General features: G+C 42.8%; 1 protein-coding gene across 8 annotated transcripts in view; it reads right to left on the bottom strand.

The window, feature by feature from the left end:
- Positions 1-20,933, bottom strand: part of FBXO42 (F-box protein 42) — a 107,915-nt gene that overhangs the window by 5,005 nt on the left and 81,977 nt on the right. For all 8 annotated transcript variants that reach the window (XM_054549790.2, XM_054549815.2, XM_054549631.2 and 5 more), the window contains 5 exon segments: positions 4,710-4,863; positions 3,818-3,928; positions 1,760-1,856; positions 1,220-1,276; positions 409-525 (listed from right to left, as the gene is read on the bottom strand). In XM_054549790.2, the coding sequence (XP_054405765.1) occupies positions 409-525; positions 1,220-1,276; positions 1,760-1,856; positions 3,818-3,928; positions 4,710-4,863 (536 nt within the window).

The raw sequence follows: 20,933 nt of genomic DNA, 5'->3' as shown, positions 1-20,933 counted from the left end.
GACATTTTGTAGGTACCTGAGATATGAAGATGAAAATGATGTAGTCTGCCCTCTAGGCTAGAAGTCAGACATGGGAACAAACACTGCTTTGTGTGACATATGCTATCATTAGAGATATGTGTAGAGAAGGGGTGGGGAGAAGGGAACAATCAGTTTTTGTTAGAAGGAGAAGGGAAAGTTTCACAGACAAACAGATGCTTAAAGTTGGGACTTACTGAATGAGTAGGGCCCCTATACATTTTCCCATTTAGTGAGAAATGCCAAAGGAGCTATGGCTAATGTTCACCTCTTTTGTGACACCAAGGTGTTTTCTATTTTTGTACAAATTTCTTTGTAACCTGACAAAGTAATGTGGTTTTCCACAATTTAGGACCTGTCCTCCTGCTAGCCTGTCAGCTCCCTGCTTACCCGGCAAGCTGGATGGCACCACAGTTCTGGGGCCCCATGCTCTTCATTTTCTACCTTGAGTGGCTGCCAGGCCCAAGGACCAGAATGCATGTGCAACAACCAAGCATCCTTGAATAGCTGTAAGAGAAAAAAACCAATAACAAGACTCAGGTGTGATATGCGTTCCAAAACACACACACACAGAGTTGCAGTCTCAAAGCTGTCCTGTCTGGTCTTGAAAGGATGTGGACTCTTCAGAAGGACAGCAAAATCCTCAGTTAATTATTCAGTTGTGCATGCATCCACTTATGCTTTCATTCATTCATATATTACCACTGGCTTAGCACATGGAATTGTGCTTGTGACCCATGAATCAACTGTGAGTGGTTCTGACACTTGCCCATAATTTTATGTGTATGTATTGGGGATTGAAGGAGAGGATAAATAATACATATCCACAACTTTTTGAATCTGCTTTCTTAAATTCTGTGTGAACTCTGACAGTTATCAACCTGCTTTTTTGTTCCACTGCCCTCTCCCCTTTGAAAATATGATAGCAGTAAACTTTATAGCTTCAAAAGGAAATAGGAATAGGAAGAATATAGATATGAATATTCAAGAGACAAATATCTATGATTAAAAGGATCCCCCCGCAACCCTAAAAAAGAGCAGAAACAAAGGCCAGAAAATACAAAGGCTATACCCAAAAAGCATTCCTTAAAATAAAATGCCATGGAAATAGTCTTGTATACTCCTAGAAAAGAAGACAGGGGAAACAGGTTTTGAACACTTAGCAGCATGCACATGGGAATGCCACAGAAGCAATACTCACAGCATTGGGACCGCCACACCCTCCGAGGATTAAGATAGTTGCATCATCTATGACAATCTGAGGAGGGGAAGACATTGAAAATAAACCTACAAAGACACAGGTTTCTGACTTTTTATGCTTCACTGGTATATGAGAATAGCCTACCTAGCTCCCAAATGGGAATGTTCTAGTTACCATAACCTCTCCATTCTCCTAAAAAACATGTCAATTCTGATCCCTGTGAACAAATTACTGATAATTCACCTGAAAGGATACATTCTTTGTTGATCAAATATTAACATGAATGTCAACCAAATAAAATGCAGGATTCTCTTGAGAAATGACACAGCAAAGTAAATGTTTTGGGGAGGAGCATAATATAAAACCACTATAAATAATATGACCCATTAGAAGTTGAAAAATAAATACCAGTAAAAAAGAATGATACATTTTCTTTGGCTTAGTGCATATTGGCATCTTACCTGACTCCCTCCTCCCTCTCCCGTCCTAACTGAAAGATGCTACAGTGTTTGCTGAATAGTTATTTTAATTCCTGAGCACCTGAGATTGGCCACCTCGAGGATGAGGACTGGGGCCGGAGATGTTCGGCTTGGACCACGCCCACTGCTCAAGGTCAAGGACCCAGACATCATTGCTCCTGTGAATTAAGGACAGAAGGATAAAGGTAGTTAGGAGCTCCCAGGGACCATAATGGCGGCTGGGGAGTTCCACATGCCTGTGCCCATCTGGCAAACTTGCACCATTTTCACTTTCACAGACTGTGTGGGCTGGAGCAGGTTTTAGAGATGCCCTACTCAGAGTTCAGGGGCTTCTGAACCAGAAAGAGACCATGTTGCTGAATCCCAGCTCTGTAGCCTGAACAAGTCACTTAATTTTCTCTAACTCTGACTTTATCTCTAAAATGAAAATACTGTTACTACTCTCTGAGGAGCTGATATAAAATGAAGGGACCTTTATAAAGATGCGCAGCAAAGTGTTATGCTCCTACTTAGCACTTACGTTGTATCTTTCTTCCCCTACTTTCCCTAGCAGTCATCCTGAGACCTTCCCTCTGCTCTTTCCACAAGGCCTCATCTGAGCCACGTCTGTGGCCAGACACTAGTACCTGATGAGGTGATTTTTTTAAACCATCTATTAACTGAAGTAAAAGCAGATGATTAAAAAAATAGTTAATTGGTGACAGCAGGAAATAGACACTGGTCAAGCTATAGTTTTCAAAAGCAGAAACCACAAAGAAGAGAAAAAACGATTCAAAAGGCAGCTTCATCATTGTCCAGGAGTTAAAAGCTTTATCGATTCTGGCTACAAAAAGTAATTTCACAATGACTAATGAAAGCTGCAGTTTTATCAAGGACAGACTGGCATCTCTAACCCTCAAGGGACCAACGTGACGAGGACAGACTTCTGGATGGCAGTCTCTCTTTTATGGTCACTTAAGGTCATTGATTCACCCACAAAAACACAGGAATAATAGTTCCAACATCTGAAATCCTAAACTCTCTCACTGGGACAGTAGCTCCTATAATCTCTCTCCATAACTGTTTTAAAATATGAAGATGGAAATGCCCTAAGGGAGGACAGGTGTGGGATAGTCTTGCTGCTGACAGCTCATCAACTTCCACTTCAGAGCACAGGGGGAATGACCACAACTGCTGCTACCGCTGAATCAGTGATACAGATGGAATGCTCTGGCTCCTGACTATGGCTTGAGCTGTCCAGTATGGCCAGAAGTAGACAGGACAGGAGGTAGGGACAATGACCTCACAGAAGTGTCACGCCTGACACAGTTTTCCTGCTCCTACCCAATCCACAACCCATCCCATTTGTTTTTTTCTTTTCTTTCCTTCTTTCTTTCTTTTCATGCCCTTTACATGTGGCTCAACCAACCTATCACATTTGGAGGGCCCACCATTTCCACTTGTCCTGTCAATCTCCCCCTCTTCTCCTCTAAAGCCCAAAAGGGCAAGAGCTGGGTAATAAAGTAGAATAAGTAAAAGCACTATGTTTCTCGAAAGTTGGCCTTCTGCAGGCACAGCACAGCAGGCAAGGTGGAGGTTCCATCAGAATTTGATCCTACTGAATAGAACCATGTGTCAAAGAGATTCTATGTAACTATGATTTTATAGAGCAAATTTTTCAATTTATTGGTCTGTGATTAAGGGATTAAAGAACAGAATGCTAGGATGAGATAATTAGAGCCATGCTCAGGAATACTGGCCCTAATCTACCTTTTTTTTTTTCTCTTAAGAGTCTCGATCTGTTGCCCAGGCTGGAATGCAATACGCGATCTTGGCTCACTGCAATCGCCACTTCCCAGGTTCAAGCGATTCTCCTTCCTTAGTCTCCCAAGTAACTGGTACTACAGGTGTGTGCCATCATGCCAGGCTAATTTTTGTATTTTTAGTAGAGATGGGGCTTCGCCATGTTCGCCATGCTGGTCACGAACTCCTGACCTCGGGTGATCCACCCACCTTGGCCTCCCAAAATGCTGGGATTACAGGTGTCAATTAGGCACCTGGTCCCTAATTCACTTTTAAACGTGTTATTCCCAGGAGTGTTTACCTTCAGGCTCATATGGAGCAAACCAAATGTACTTACATTTGCCGGGATCCTAAAGAGCCACCAAAGACAATCATTTTATCATCTATCACACAGGAGGAGTGGCCAGCCATGGGAGGTGGCCCATGGGTTGTCACAATGCAGTTCCACCTAATGTAAAAAGACAGGAGGAAGCCAAGAAGTAAGCACCACACACTTTATGTAAAAATAGTAAGTAGGCATCCATTTAAAATGATAATCCTATCACCTTCAGCAGAGATTTGTTGGGATAATAAGTAGAGGGTGGCATAATGTATTTATGCCTTTCCTACAAGTTTGCTTAAAGTTATCTTCTTTCAAGTTCTGAATATAAATGGTCTGGAGGGAGAGAGATGAGAAAATGATGACAAGAGACAAGATCATGGCTTCTTTGGCCTGGTTTGCTGACAGAGCACCACCTGCCACCTGCTACCTTTCCCTATGGTCCTGATCAGTAACAGCTAACAAGCGCCATGTACTAAGTATTCCATTACAAGAAACAGCAGTTGCTGTCATTAAGAAATATATGTTTGAAAAACAATTCAGAGTAAGTCTTGGAGACACAGTTAGGAGTAAGGAATCATCTGGATCTACAACACTCCTGAAGTGTTAGCAGCCAAAGCTGAAGGGCTCGCTGTTCTTCAACTGGCTCATTCATTTTTTTTGAAAGAGGAATAAATCTCTTCTATTTTTTCTCTTTAGAATAAGGGTTCTAAACGCAGGGTTCTAAGGAAGTCCTGTAAACTCTCTGAAATTGTTGGTAAAATCTGTGTATATGTACATTTTTCCCCTCCTGGGAAAAGAGTCCACAGCTTTCCATCTAATCCTCAAAGGGACTCGACACAAAAAACAAAGAATCCACTGATATAAGGCCTTTTCTTCCAGATTTAAAGAGTTTATCTTTGTGACTTACCAATTTTTAGAGGGTGAGTAAGTGTGTATTTCATCAAAGAATCTCTCTGGCTGGTGTAGGGGATAAGGGCTTGGCCGCGTCCAGCCACCAAACAGCACTAGCAAGTCCTTGTACACGACGAGAGTTGCTCCAGCTTTGGGGGAAGGATAGGACCCTAGGGAAAGTCAGTAACACCATGGTTAGCATTCAGGATCTCACAACAATCCGTAGTTAGGCTATCCATAGATGACCTTTCCCTGGAAGAGTAACAAAAGGGGAACTAATACTACAAAGTGTAGAGGAAAGGTGGAAAGAAAACTGGGTTTGAGTCTGAGAGAAAATCATCACTAATTCACACGTCTTTTATTATTAACAGAGAAATATGAGTTACAGGAAAGTTACTTAGCCTCTCTCATGTTTATAATTTGCTCACCTAAAATTAGGGATGAGAGTACCTATCTCATAAGGCTGTTTTGAGTATTAAGTAGTATATTCAAAGCACCTAACATAATGCCTGGCACATAGAAAGTGCTTAACAAGTTAGCACCCCTTCCCATCCCTTTAACAAACTTAACAGAGGTCACAAAGAAAAGAAAGAATGTAGAGGACCAGGGAGAAGTATACATAGAGGCTGGATGTCTGGATGCAACTTAAAAATAACTCGTTACAAAACACAGGCAAGAAAAGGAGGCAGGATGCAGTTCTTATTTGTCCTGTGAGTCAAATTTTAACATAGGGACCTCTAGGCCCCTAGCTATGGGCTTCACATAACCAGACAGCCTCAGCCTAGCACAAATGGGGCAGACTTTCAAGGATTGGTGTGAAGGAATTCCAAATGAAACCATGAGTCTTACACCAAACACCACCTAGACTGGACCTCTGGGCTACACTGACCAAATTCTGAAAAAAACAAAGTTTGGCGCATGCTGGAAAACTTTAGAGTTAACAAATGTCTTACAGGAGCATAATTTTTCAAAATCTATTGTCTTTGAAATAACAATTGCTATTTCTCCCCATCCCTTACTCTATATGTCACCTTTAGTTTCCTCAAGACCAAAGTAACTTGTCCCAATATCCAGGTGTCAGTAAATACCAGAATACTTTTTTTTTTTTCCTTTGGAGACGGAGTCTCGCTTTGTCACCCAGGCTGGAGTGCCATGATGCGATCTCGGCTCACTGCAACCTCCGCCTCCTGGGTTCAAGTGATTTTCCTGCCTTAGCCTCCTGAGTAGCTGGGATTACAGGCATCTGCCATCATGCCCAGCTAATTGTTGCATTTTTAGTTGAGACAGGGTTTCACCATGTTGGCCAGGCTGGTCTCAAACTCCTGACCTCAGGTGATCTACCCGCCTTGGCCTCCCAAAGTGCTGGGATTACAGGTGTGAGCCACCATGCCTGGCCGAGAATACTTTTTTTTTAAAACCCCCTTTTTTTTTTTTTTCTTTTTGGTTAAAGCTGCAGGACTCATTTTTCAAAGGATATCTTAAGCAGAAGAAATCCCAACACTACATTAACCTGACAGCAGTTGAGATGCTCCAATCTAGGTGGAGAGCTTTGCTTCCTCTTTCAGTAGCACGTTACGGGAACACTGTTTGAAAAGCCCTGCTCAGATTGCTTTAATGGTGTCACTTACAAAGTCTCAAGGTTGAGAAGGTAGAGCAGAGGACTGTCTTTCTTGTGATCTCACTTAGGGGAACAATACGATTTACTGAGAAGGCATCAGTCCTGAAGAGTACAGGGTGAGCATCTAAGAACACCATGTGGCATCAGCTATTTTTCATTTCTTTTTCCTTTTTTTTTTGAGACAGGGTCTTGCTGTTGCCCAGGCTGGCGTGCAGTGGCACAATTACGGCTCACTGCAGCCTCGACCTCCTGGGCTCAAGGGATCCTCCCACTTTAACCTCCCAAATAGCTAGGAATACAGGCAAGCACCACCACGCCCAACTAATTTTTAAATTTTTTGTAGTGATGGGGTCTCCCTGCATTGCCCAGGCTGGTCTCAAACTCATGGGTTCAAGCAATCCTGCCGCCTTGGCCTTTCAAAGTGTTAGGATTACAGGTGTGAGCCACTGTGCCTGTCCGTGTCCAACTATTTTGAATACGTTCCTAAATAAAACCAACACTAATCCAGACCACAGGAACTGACTGTAGAAATGAGTCTTTATTTATTTATTAATCTTGAGACAGGGTCTAGCTTTGTCACCCAGGCTAGAGTGCAGTGATGCAATCATGGCTCACTGCAGCCTCGACTTCCTCAGGCTGAAGCAATCCTCTTGCCTCAGCCTCTCGAGTAGCAGAGATTACAGGCATGTAATACCATATCCAGCTAATTTTTAAAACTTTTTTGTTGTGATCAGGTCTTGCTATGTTGCTCAGGCTGGCCACGAACTCCTGGCCTCAAGCGATCCTCCCGCCTCAGCCTCCCAAAGTGCTGGGATTATAGGCATTACCCACCTCACCCAGCCAGAAATCTTCTCTAGGAAGAGTTATCACATCAATCTGAAAGTGCTGAGGTATTCTCTACCCTCAAATCCCACAAAGAATAGTGACTAAGGAGGCTGTTGTCTTTCATATAGCCTTACTGTTCCTGGTCAAAAACGTTTACCTCCCCAAGGGGATCTATTTCCTAGCCCAATTAGAAAGCCTAAGTAATATAATGGTCTAGTTAAAACACAACTATTGCTCTAAAATAATTTAATTTGTTGAAATACCAGACAAAGCTTCCAAGTTCTTGCCTCTAACTTGGAAATCATCAGTACTATGAAACAGTTAGAAAAAAGAAAAAACAAATAAACACATCACAGGCTTCAGCAAAGTAGTAATGTAAACTCTCTAGACTAGAATGTGGATTTGGATTTGAGATACTGGGCTTAAAGAAATTATAAATGCAGTATAAGAATATATACCTCTTGCCAGGCACAGTGGCTCACACCTGTGATCCTGGCACTTTGGGAGGCCAAGGCAGGCAGATCACTTAAGGTCAGGAGTTTGAGACCAGTCTGGCCAACATGGTGAGATCCTGTCTCTACTAAAAATATTAAAAAATTAGCCAGGCATGGTAGCCCACGCCTGTAATTCCAGCTACTCAGGAGGCTGAGGCACAAGAATTGCTTGGAACTAGGAGGCGGAGGTTGCAGTGAGCTGAGATTGAGCCACTGCACTCTGGCCTGGGTGAAAGAGCAAGACTCTGTCTCCAAAAAAAAAAAAGAAAAGAAAGAATATACACCTTTTAAGGTGGGACATATTCATAGAATTTTTTAAAGTATTCATAAAATATAGCATAAAACATAATGAAACTAGAGGAAAGACTACACTTTAGATCTGTACTGCCCAACAAAGTCACCACTGGCCACATGTTGCCCGTGGTTATCAAACTGAAGAGCACAGATGTAGGACATTTCTATCATTGCAGAAAGTTCTATTGAATAGCAGTATTTTAGAAAAAGGTTTTAACTTTGTCAACAGTGTGCCTATGTTTGGGGATTATGGGAAAGTAGCAGGGATAGATGAATAACTTAACTCCAAGAGAAATGACAATTATTGTTACTATAACTCTTACTACTGCTACTGATGGTAATGACTAATATTTATTGAGCATCTACATCTATTATGTACTATGCAGCTTTTTTTTTGAGACAGAATCTCGCTCTGTCACCCAGGCTGGAGTGTAATGGCACGATCTTGGCTCACTGCAACCTCTGCCTCCCAGGTTCAAACGATTCTCCTGTTTCAGCCTCCCACCCAAGTAGCTGGGATTACAGGTGCATACTGCCACGCCCGGCTAATTTTTTGTATTTTAGTAGAGACGGGGTTTCACCGTGTTGCCCAGGCTGGTCTCAAACTCCTCAGCTCAGGCAATCCACTAGCCTCGGCCTCCCAAAGTGCTAGGATTACAGGTGTGAGCCACCGCGCCTGGCCCAATTACTATGCAGCTTTTTAAGTGCTTTGCATGTATTAATTAATTTAATCCTTCTAAAATTCCAAGTTTTACTCCTATTTTACAGATAAGAAACCTGAGGGCACAACTCTTTAAATAACTTGTCCAAGGTCATAGAACCAATAAGTGAAGAGCCAAGATTCTAATCCATTTATTCTGGATTTTAATTTTTAATTTTATTTTTTTGAGACGAGGTCTCACTCTGGCACCTAGGCTGGAGTGCAGTGGTGTGACTGATCATGGCTCACTGCACTTCTGACCTCCTGGGTGCAAGGGATCTTTCTACCTCAGCCTCCTAAGCAGCTAAGACTATAGTCACAGGCCACTACATCCAGCTAATTTTTTTTTTTTTTTTTTTTTTTTTGGTAGAGATGGGGGTTTCTCTATGTTGCCCAGACTAGTCTTAAACTCCTGGCCTCAAGTGATTCTCCCACCTCTGCCACCTCCCAAAGTGCTGGAATTACAGGCATGAGCCACCTCACCTTAAAAGAATGAGCTTTAAAGTCGGAATATATCATGCTGCACTTCATGCATACAGATACATTCCTTCTGAATAGTTGCCACAAACAAGTCTGATGCCTTAAAAGGTCTAGTGTTTCGAAGCAGAAGAAGTTCTTTCTTAAATCTTAATCCGGTAAAGCCAAAGATCTAGTCAGAGAGAAGTAAATTAAACAGAAGGCTATTCTTAGAACCTCTTTTTCTCTACAAGGCTCTGGGACACACTCCACCTCTAATATAGGACCATTTACTTATTCTCTGAACTCTCCAGGGAAAGGTAAGCTGAGGCCAGTGATAATGATAAATCAGTATAAGAGATCCTCTAGGATTATCTTAGGTAAGGGCTTTCCAAAACGACGCCTCAGATATCTTGACCTTTTAGAAAGGCAAAATCTTTCCCTCTACTTTTTATCCCACGAAGTAGGAGAACTCCTCCATCTAGAATTTATCTCATCTCCACGGCCTGTTTTATGTCACAAAGAATAGGAGCATCTTAAATACCTCAACTTAATTTCAGCATCTTAATTATCTCAACTAAGTAGGGGAAAGTTAAATCAATTGTATACCCCCACCTAAATTTGTGGGTGAACTGGAAAAAAACTTACCATACAAGAACAAATGAGGGGGCAGAGATCAACATACAGCTTTTATACAGTGAGTTCAGCAACCAGAAGTCAAGGACACAGGTATATCAATTTTTTTTTTTTGAGATGCGTCTCACTCTGTTGCCCAGGCTGGAGTGCAGTGGCGCGATCTCGGCTCACTACAAGCTCCGCCTCCCAGGTTCAAGAGATTCTCCTGCCTCAGCCTCCCGAGTAGCTGGGACTACAGGCACCCCCCACCACGCTCAAGCTAATTTTTGTTGTTGTTGTATTTTTAGTAGAGGCAGGGTTTCACTGTGTTAGCCAGGATGGTCTTGATCTCCTGACCTCATGATCCACCCGCCTTCGCCTCCCAAATGCTGGGATTACAGGCATGAGCCACCGTGCCTGGCCCAGGCATATCAAATTTTATGTGACCCTGAGTGCCCACATAATATTTGGCATATTTATTGCAAATTGGATCCTTTTAAATTATTGCTACTTTAAGAATTGATATTGTGAAGCCTTTATAAGGAACTCCTACTTCCATTATTTCTAAAAATCTACATATTTCATACATATGTGTGTGTGTATATGTATATATATTTTGAGATGGGGTCTTGCTATGCTGCCCAGTCTGGTCTTTAACTCCTGAGTTCAAGCAATCCTCTTGCCTCAGCCTCCCGAGTAGCTGGGACTACAGGAGTATACCAAAATGCCTGGCTCATATTTCATACTTTGAATTTGTTTAAAGCAGATGGTCCTTAATTCCCTCTCGATGATCTTAAAGCAAAATCTATAAATCAAATGAATTTATGGTGAGATCAGGTGGGGTGTGGTGGCTCAAGCCTGTAATCCTAGCACTTTGGGAGGTCAAGGCGGGTGGATCACTTGAGGCCAGGCGTTTGAAACCAGCCTGGGCAACATGGCAAAACCATGTCTCTACTAAAAATACAAAAATTAGCCAGGTGTGGTGGCGTGTGCCTGTGGTCCCAGGTTCAAGAATTGCTTGAACCTGGGAGGTAGAGGTTGCAGTGAGCCCAGACCGTGCACCAGTACACATGGTGAGGTCAGAGATGATGGGGATCCATGAATTTTGGCAATTTCTTTTTCTTTTTGAGACAGGGTCTCACTCCGGTTGTCCAGGCTAGAGTCTGGAGTGCAGTGGCGTGATCCATCTCAGCTCACTGCAACTCCGACTTCTCGAGCTCAGGTGATTCTCACACCTCAGCCTCCCAAGTGGCTGGGACTACAGGCACGTGCCACCACGGCAGGCTAGTTTTTTTGTAATTTTAGTAGAGACAGCATTTCACCATGTTGTGTAGGCTCGTCTCAAACTCCTGGACTCAAGCAATCTGCCTGCCTCGGCCTCCCAAAGTGCTAGGATTACAGGCGTGAACCACAACTTTGGTAATTTCTATATCAAAGAATAGCATTCTCTTTAGCCAAAGTGGAGTTCTGGAAAACAAACAATAAGTCTCTACTTGAATTTCAAGAAAAACATGAAAAGCCATATTCAAATTACATAACTTTATTCATTTTTTTTTTTAAGTTCCAGGAAAAGCAAGCCATTTAAAGAGTGCCTAAGCCAGGCACGGTGGCTCACGCCTGTAATCCCAGCACTTTGGGGGGCCGAGGCGGGCAGATCACAAGGTCAGGAGATCGAGACCATCCTGGCTAACATGGTGAAAAATACAAAAAATTAGCTTGGGTGTGGTGGCGGGTGCCTTGTAGTCCCAGCTACTCGGGAGGCTGAGGCAGGAGAATGGTGTGAACCCGGGAGGCAGAGCTTGCATTGAGCCAAGATCACACCACTGCACTCCAGCCTGGGTGGCAGAGCGAGACTCTGTCTCCAAAAAAAAAAAAAAGAGTACCTATAAACTTTCTTTAAAAACACACGGCCGGCCAGGTGTGGTGGCTCACACCTATCTAGCACTTTGGGAGGCCAAGACGGGTGGATCACCTAAGGTCAGGAGTTCCAGACCAGCCTGACCAACATGGTGAAGCCCCGTCTCTACTGAAAATACAAAAAATTAGCCGGGCATGGTGGTGCACACCTGTAATCCCAGCTTCTTGGGAGGCTGAGGCAGGAGAAACGCTTGAACCTGCGAGGCAGAGGTTGCAGTGAGCCAAGATTGCACCGTTGCACTCCAGCCTGGGCAACAAGAGCGAAACTCCATCTCAAAGAAAAAACGAAAAACAAACAAACAAACAAAAAAGCCCACGGCCATACATTATTAACAATAACTTTTTTTTTTTTTTTAGAGGCAGAGTTTCGCTCTTTTCACCCAGGCTGGAGTGCAATGGCACGATCTCGGCTCACTGCAACTTCCACCTCCCAGGTTTAAGCGATTCTCCTGGCTCAGCCTCCCGAGTAGCTGGGATTAGAGGTGTGTGCCACCATGCTTGGCTAATTTTTGTATTATTAGTAGAGACGAGGTTTCACCATGTTGGCCAGGCTGGTCTCGAACTCCTGGCCTCAGGTGATCCACCTGCCTCGGCCTCCCAAAGTGCAGGGATTACAGGCATGAGCCACCACGCCAGGCCAACAATAAGTTTTATATGGAGTAGTCGTAGATACAATGTCAAGTCCTGACTTTGAAGAACTGCCCCTATGTGCATGTAATTCATTCCAAACAGCAGCTACAGTTATAGCACATAGGTTTAATACATTTTTATTAAAACACATATCTGCCACACTAGCACCGGAGTAACTGGAAATCTTGAACAACATGGAGTACGCTCGGAATAGCTGACATTCGATAGTTAAAAAGGCACATAATCACTATGGTGACATATGATGAAATAAATACTTCTCCTGCAAGAACACTTATAAAATGAAGGTTTTATACTCATTAGGACATTTCTTGGCCTGCCTTCAAAATAATGAAGCCACTGGGCTTCTAAATTCAGTCTAAGTGCCATTACTGCACAAAAGTGAAGAAAGGAAGGGTGTCGTTCCCACTGAGTTCCCATCAAGCACGACAGGACCAAATGTGCCCACATCAAGCGTAGAAGAACATGTTACTTGAGCCTCTTCCCCTAGAGCCAGGAGTCATCCTCATGGGCTTCATTCCCCAAACACATCAAAGGCCTCCTAAATCACACAGCAGATACGATCAATGGAACAAATTTCAAAACAAGACATGAGCCCAAAAGGCAGCTGTGGCAAACTGGATAATCAGATAGACACTCTATAGGACAGAACTAACATTCCCTAAAACTGCTAATCGGTTCAGCTGTTTCCCAAGGTTCCTATGAAATCAGAAGAAAATTTCACATGTGAAAGTGGCAGAATTACACGGCATTCTTGTTTACCTTTGCAAAGAAGCTGGTTAAACAGTAAAGCAGTTCCAAATCCTAGTTTGATTTCTATGCCACTTTCCCACAATTGTAGTTTCTATTTACACAGAACCCAGGACTAAATAGAGCAGCTCAACTATTTGATAACAAGATAAAACAATCACCTGTTTTAACTGGGGAAGCCTGTATTTTATGCATGATTTAAAAATGTATGCATATATTTTTTGAGACGGAGTTTTGCTCTTGTTGCCCAGGCTGGAGTGAAATGGCGCGATCTCGGCTCACCGCAGCCTCTGCCTCCCGGTTTCAATGGATTCTCCTGCCTCAGCCTCCCAAGTAGCTGGAATTACAGGCATGCACCACCAAGTGGCTAATTTCGTATTTTTAGTAAAGATGGAGTTTCTCCATGTTGGTCAGGCTGGTCTCGAACTCCCAACCTCAGGTGATCCGCCTGTCTTGGCCCCCCTAAGTGCTGGGATTACAGGCATGAGCTACTGTGCCTGGCCTAAAAAATATTTTTATATCTCCATGCTATTATCATTTTTTAGTATTAGTTTATTGTTAAGGTGTTATAAATAATACTGTTTGATGGCCTATTATGTGCTAACTACTGAGTGCTACAAATTTTGTATTTATTATCTAATTTAATCATTATAACCTTAAAATGCAAGTATTATTACTAGCCTCATTTTACAGATGAATAATGGTAGTTGAAGCTAATGCATAATGCTTACACTGAGCCAGGTACTGTTCTAGATGCCTCCTGAAAACTAAAAAAGAAAAAAAAAAAAAAAAAAGGCAAATTCCATGTTCCGAGTAATCAAGAAATCCAACCTAAAGGGTTATTTAATGAAAGAAGAGTTCATCCCTTGTCCCTGGAAGTTTAGGTTCAGATGAGTCCCTATTTAAAAAAAAAAAAAAAAAAAAAAAAAAAGACACTTCAAGGCTTCCTAAAGGAGCTCTATATGGCTCACAAAGCCTTTTGGTCCCTGATCTGCATACTACACTGTTGGCTCTGAGTACAGGTGTCTTAGGCAATAATAAGCCAAATGTCACAAGATGAGAAGCAGGTATAAAATCCTACCATTTTCTCAATATCACTTACATTCTCAACAAATAGAACTGTTACTCTAGTCTTACACACTTCAGACTTTTGGGGGAGAAACTGACTTACTTATTTTTATTTCTTTAAGAAAATGAAAGTGCTTTAAAACACTTTCAAATAAAATAAACAAGATAGAACTTTTAAAAGAAAAAGTCAGAACCCTTTCTACCCCATGGAAAATGGCTATTTTCATTGCTGTTTTCAAAGTATAGTTTTTTTAAAAAAATAGAAACATGTCTTTCATACATATATAGAGTAAACATGTGTTAGGATATATTTAACTTATTAATAAGGGAGCAAGCAGGAAGTAATGCTAATTCAAAGGAGAATTTGAGGAAAAGAGCCATGCTAAAATAAGTTTGCTAACAGCCAGGCACAGTTGCATGCCCCAGCTACTCTGGAGACTGAGGCGGGAGGATGGCTTGAGGCCAGGAGTTCCAGACCAGCTTGGGCAACACAGTGAGATCCTGTCTCTACAAAATATTTAAAAATTAGCTAGGCGTGATGGTATGTGCCTGTGGTCATATTTGGGAGGCTGGGAATGGAGGATCACTGGAGCCCAAGAGTTGCAGTCTAGCCTAGGCAATATACAGCAAACCCCCCATTTCTTAAAGAAGTTTGCTAAGTTAAGGACAAAACTAGTTAACATCCATGGGACAGTAAAACTGTAACCTTTGGGTTAATCTTTCCTATTTGACAGAAATGATCTGTATCTTTTACAGGCAAAAATCTACAATTAACATGTAACTTCACAAAGCCTAAGACCTAACTAATAATAAATAGTAAGTTAAAAAAAGGTACATTGCTCTAGGGTAGTTCTCAAACTAGCTGTATCAGAAGCAGCTGGAGGACTTGTTAAAACAGATTGCTGGGCCTCACCTCTGAGTTTCCTATTTAGTAGGTCTTGGGTGGGGCCTGAGAAGTGGCATTTCTAACAAGTTCTTAAGTGATGCTGATGGTTTGGGGAGTAGACTTTGAGAACCATGTTCTAGAGAGTTTAATAATCCTTGGGTGAGCCTGTTAGATGATGCTCCAATAGGACAATGAAAGGGTATCTAGTCATCCTTCTGCCTTATTTCCAAGTTCTGGATTTTTCTTAACACTGAACCTCTCCAGACTTATTTTCTGTGCATATACTCTGTGTATGAATATAAAGAACCCGGCTGGGTGCAGTTGCTCACGCCTGTAATCCCGGCACTTTGGGAGGCTGAGCCAGGCAGATCACCTGAGGTCGGGAGTTCGAGACCAGCTTGACCAACATGGAGAAACCCTGTCTCTACTAAAAATACAAAATTAGCCGGGCACATGCCTGTAATCCCAGCTACTCGGGAGGCTGGGGCAGGAGAATTGCTTGAACCCGGGAGGTGGAGGTTGTGGTGGGCCGAGATCGTGCCATTGCACTCCAGCCTGGGCAACAAGAGCAAAACTCTGTCTCAAAAAAAGAAAATAAATAAAAATAAATAAATAAATAAATAATTTATAGTTACCTGCCAAAAGGAACAGTAAAGAATAATGGGATGAATAAAGTATGAGGTTCAGGTCTTAAGGAGAATTTGAGGAAAAGAGGCATGCTAAAATAAGTTTGCTAACAGCCAGGCAGAGTGGCATGCACCTGTAGTCCCCAGCTACTCAGGAGACTGAGGAAGGAGGATGGCTTAACCTCCTGCCTTAAGATAGGTTAAGTCTCCCTATCTTAACCACTCTGTGCAGACTCGCTTTCTCAGGGTGGGTCCAATATAAAGCATTCACTTGCAACTCCAGCTCCACAGGTAGTATACCAGTCCTTCACACACAAAACTGGCCTTGAGGGCAAAGTAATGCCAGATAGACCAGTTAACTAAAACCCTACCCCACAGATGCTGTTTTTTGTTTTGTTTTGTGGTAGTGAGGAGCCTCAAACTGGCGTTGTGTATTGGGGGTGGGAAGGATGGATTTTGCTGATAAAACCAAAGCTGGGTCTTGGAAAGCTCTGACTAAGCATCTGGCTTGGTAAAGCTGTCATCATGGTATTGTGTGAAGTGACTGACCTCGATAGCAGGAGTTCAGAGATCAGGATAATTTGGACAGATATTTCCCAGAATACCAGATCAGCATCATAATCAGAAAACCTAGAGGGCACTAGAGGATAGCCTGGCACATATAACTTAGAAGGAAACAGATTCCTTAAAGAAAAACTGCTAGAGTTATAATTTAACTGCTTACTCAAAACTATTTTGATTTTACAGGCAATACTTCGTAAGGGGAACAACAAAAGCATGTTTCATGGTTCTTCTGTGGTTTGAGGAGGAACAGATAAAAGGATAATTGAAAAAAAAACACTTCAAGATTCATGAGTATAAAGTCTGTCTTGACCATAAACACCTTGAAGACAACTATTCAGAATGGTCTCCAAAATACTGCAGCCCAAGGACCAAGGGGGTTCTATCTGGAACAGATACTAGTTTCTCTTCTGGTAATAAAAATATTTCCAACTTAACATCAATGTGGCCAATAATAATTACAAGTCATTGCATTTATATAAATGCCCATGAAGATACAAGTACATAATGCTTTAAAGAAAGAAATAGGACGTAAATACAAAGTTACAGAACCTCTAAACTCCTGCTTCCTAAGACTTGGTTCTACCCAGGAGTGCTCTTTAATTGCAGTTCTAATCAGGGGTGTTGAAATTATCCATTTAGATTCTCCCTAATAAGACTATACTATCCTAGAAGACAGGGACTATTTCTTATGAAAATGTTTGCTGAATTGAAGCCATCTATGGAAGCCAAATGGTTATAGATCTCTCATGAGCTGAGATCAGGGTTGGCTCCAGCTAATTATAACATATCCTAGAGGCATCAGCCGACCTTTGGGTGGGGTTAAAGCCAAACATTTCTTTGGGTCTCCCCCTCTACCCACTCCATTTTTTTTCCTCCTATTTTACTCCTCAATTGTAAAAAGGCCAGAAAAGTTGCTGATTGACATCAACATTCACTGGTATTAGACAAAACTTGTCTGGATCTCAGGATTCAGGGTATACATTATTATTACAACTATATCCCCATCTCTAAAAACATTCTATGGGTCATTTATGAAATATGCAAATAACAGGAACTTTTGTAATGGGCATGAGAAACTTTTAGATCTTGTCTAACTATGCCACAGGCATGAACTAAAGGAAATTCTCTATTGGCATTGTTTTCACTTCTTAACAAAACCATATGAAAGACCACTTGATGAATAGGGCAGCACTTATCAGCTAAAAATTAACAACACAAAAGCCAGTAATAGTTCCTTGTTACCATTTCAAGTAGTCTTTTGATTCAATTTCTGAGGGAGGAGAGGAGGTCCAAAGTCTCAGTTTAATCTGATAATTTGTTAATTGCAGTTCTAATGGGGGTGGGGGGCATGGGGGGTACTCTTTCAAGTAGGGACTTTAAGAAGTGAAAACAATGTTACCAGTCATAACGTTTCTGGCCTGGTGTCAAAACAGAAAAATCCTTGTCAGCCCTGAGAGTGAGCCAAACTGAAATATGGTAAAATCTTACTTATTCTCTCCCTGGGAGGACCAAAAATTACCTAGATCTGTGCTATGCAAATTTTCCCACTCTTCTCTTTAGCAGGAAGTAATGTGTATACATCTTAGAAAAGCATGTATTCTGGAAAAATCCCAGGGTCTGAACTTTCTAAATAAACAGGAAGGATTTCTTCCTTTTCTAAGGGAACCTACTGGCTCTGCTTTCATTCACATGTCCTGAGACCATCACAGGTCCAGGTTGTTACAGGACTGCAAAGGCCTAGAGCAAACAAGGAAGAACCACCACCTCATGAAGAAGGTTAACCAGGAATAGGTCCATGGGTCAGGGAGGAACTAATAACTTACAACATTCCCTTAAATAACATCTTAACTCCTCCTTAATCAAAAGCACATCACTTTAATAAGAACAAACAGGCCGGGCACAGCAGCTCACGCCTGTAATCCCAGCACTTTGGGAGGTCGAGGCAGGCAGATGACCTGAGGTCGAGAGTTCAAGATCAGCCTGACCAACATGGAGAAACCCCGTCTCTACTAAAAATAAACAAACAAACAAACACAAACAAACAAAATGAGCTGGGTGTGGTAGCACATGCCTGTAATGTGGGAGGCTGAGACAGGAGAATCACTTGAACCCGGGATTCTCCGGTCTCAGCAACCCGAGTAGCTGGGACTACAGACATGCACCACCATGCCCGGTTAATTTTTGTATTTTAGCAGAGACGGGAGTGTTTCACCATGTTGGCCAGGCTGGTCTCGAACTCCTGACCTCGTGATCCACCCACCTCGGCCTTCCAAAGTGCTGGGATTACAGCATGAGCCACTGCACCTGGCTTTTTTTTTTTTTTTTTTTTTGACAGTTTGTCTCTGTCACCCAGACTGGAGTGCAGTGGTGTAATTTCAGCTCCTGGGTTCAAGCGATTCTCCTGCCTCAGCCTCCTAAGTAGCTGGGACTACAGGCACATGATATCACACCCGCCTACTTTTCTATATTTTTAGTAGAGATGAGGTTTTGTCATGCTGGCCAGGCTGGTCTCAAACTCTTGACCTCGGGTGATCTGCCTGCCTCGGCCTCCCAAAGTGCTGGGATTACAGGTGTAAACCACCGAACCCAGCCTTTTTTTTTTTTTTTTTTTTTTTTTTTTTTTTTTTTTTAAGACAGAGTATCACTCTGTTCCCTAGGCCGGAGTGCAGTGGCACGATCTCAGTTCAAGTGACTCTCGTGCCTCAGCCTCCTGAGTAGCTGGAATTATACATGTGCCACCAGACCTGGCTACTTATAAATTTTTGTTTATTTGAGACAGAGTTTTGTTCTTGTTGCCCAGGCTGGAGTGCAATGGCGTGATCTCGGCTCACTGTAACCTCCGCCTCCCAAGTTCAAGCGATTTTCCTGCCTCAGCCTCCCGAGTAGCTGGGATTACAGGCATGAGCCACCATGCCCAGCTAATTTTGTATTTTTAGTAGAGACGGGGTTTCTCCATGTTGGTCAGGCTGGTCTCAAACTCCCAATCTCAGGTGATCCGCCCACCTCGGCCTCCCAAAGTGCTGGGATTACAGGCATGAGCCACCATGCCTGGCCTATTCTTTATGTTTTCTTTGTTTTTTTGTTTTGTTTTGTCTTTGAGATGGAGTTTCACTCTGTCGCCCAAGCTGGAGTGCAGTGGCTCAATCTCACTGCAACCTCCGCCTCCCAGGCTCAAGTGATCTTCCCACATCAGCCTTCCAAGTAGATGGGACCACAGACATGCAAACCACACCTGGCTAATTTTTTGTATTTTTGGTATAGACAGGGTTTCATCATGTTGCGTAGGTTCATCTGGAACTCCTGAGCTCAAGTGATCAGCCTGCCAAGGCCTCCCAAAGTGCTGGGATTACAGGCGTGAGCCACCACGCCCAGCCTCTTTCTCTTCTTATAAAGCCACCAGTCCCCACTCCCAGTTTAACCTACTAATCCAGAAACAAATTAATCCATTCTGCTGTCATGACCCAAACACCTCTTAAAGACCCCACCTCTCAATACTGCTACATTGGGGATTAACTTTCGACACATGTTTCAGAGGGAACAAACATTCAAACCATGGCAAGCCCCATCACTTCCAGTGTCTCTGCTAGATGGAGTTAGGCAGCAGTAAATGGAGAAAACAATTTAATTAGGCCTAACAACTGGATGCTGAAGTGCTTAGGATTTGTCCAGAAAATAATTCCCAAGGGAAGATTGGGGATGAATTCATAAATATAATCATGTCCCTTTCTTTTCATCATCCTTCACTTATTCACCAGAGCCTTCAAGATAAAGGCCAGGCCAGGTGCAGTGGCTCACGCCTGTAATCCCAGCACTTTGTGAGGCTGAGGTGGGAAGATTACTTGAGGCCAGGAATTCAAGACCAGCCTGAGCAATACAGAGAGACTCTGTCTCTCAAAAAAAAAAAAAAAAAAAAAAAAAGAAAAGAGAAAGAGAAAGAAAGAAAAGATAAATTCCAAATCCCTTACTTACCATGATACGCACACACACACACACACACACACACACGTATAAAATTCCATTCTTTGAGCAACTACTATGTGCCAGGTACTAGAGTCAGCAGTGAGTAAAACAGACAAAAAGCCCTCAGCCCCAGGAGGCGTATAGCTTGCTGAGGGGAAGAAAGGCAGTGCTAAGTGCCAAGGGGGGAAAAAAAAACAAGAGGAAAAGGAGTCAGGGAAGTTGTCCTTTCAAACTGTAGTTAGGGAATGCCTCACAGAGGGAGACATATTAATAAAGACCTGTGAAGCAGGTAAAGGAGAGAGTCACAAGGACATGCAGGAAGAGTGCTCCAGGCAGAAACAGCAAGAGCAGAGGCCCAGGTGTGAGGCTAAAATACAGTAAGGGGCAGGAATGCAGCAGGCAATGAGGTCAGAGAGATGAGGGGACAGGATGATTGTGCAGGACCTTGTTTGGCCATACTTTGATCCCTAACGTGTGTGTGTGTGTGTGTGTGTGTGTGTGTGTGTGTGTGTTGGCATCTAGCTCTGTTGCCCAGGCTGGAGTGCAGTGGCATGATCTCAGCTCACTGCAACCTTCGCCTCCCAGGTTCAAGCCATTCTCCCGCCTCAGCCTCCCAAGTAGCTGGGATTACAGGCGCCCATCACCACACCTGGCTAATTTTTGTATTTTAAGTAGAGACGGGGTTTCACCATGTTGGCCAGGCTGGTCTCGAACTCCTGAACTCAAGATGATCTGCCCGCCTCAGCTTCCCAAAGTGCTGGGATTATAGGCATGAGCCACTGTGCCTGTCCGCTAACTACCTTTCTAATACCCACTTGT

Source organism: Pongo abelii, chromosome 1 (genome assembly GCF_028885655.2).
Source record: "Pongo abelii isolate AG06213 chromosome 1, NHGRI_mPonAbe1-v2.0_pri, whole genome shotgun sequence".
NCBI lineage: Eukaryota > Metazoa > Chordata > Mammalia > Primates > Hominidae > Pongo > Pongo abelii.
The sequence above is the reverse complement of the archived record's forward strand: the minus strand, read 5'-3'. Positions and strand labels throughout refer to the sequence as shown.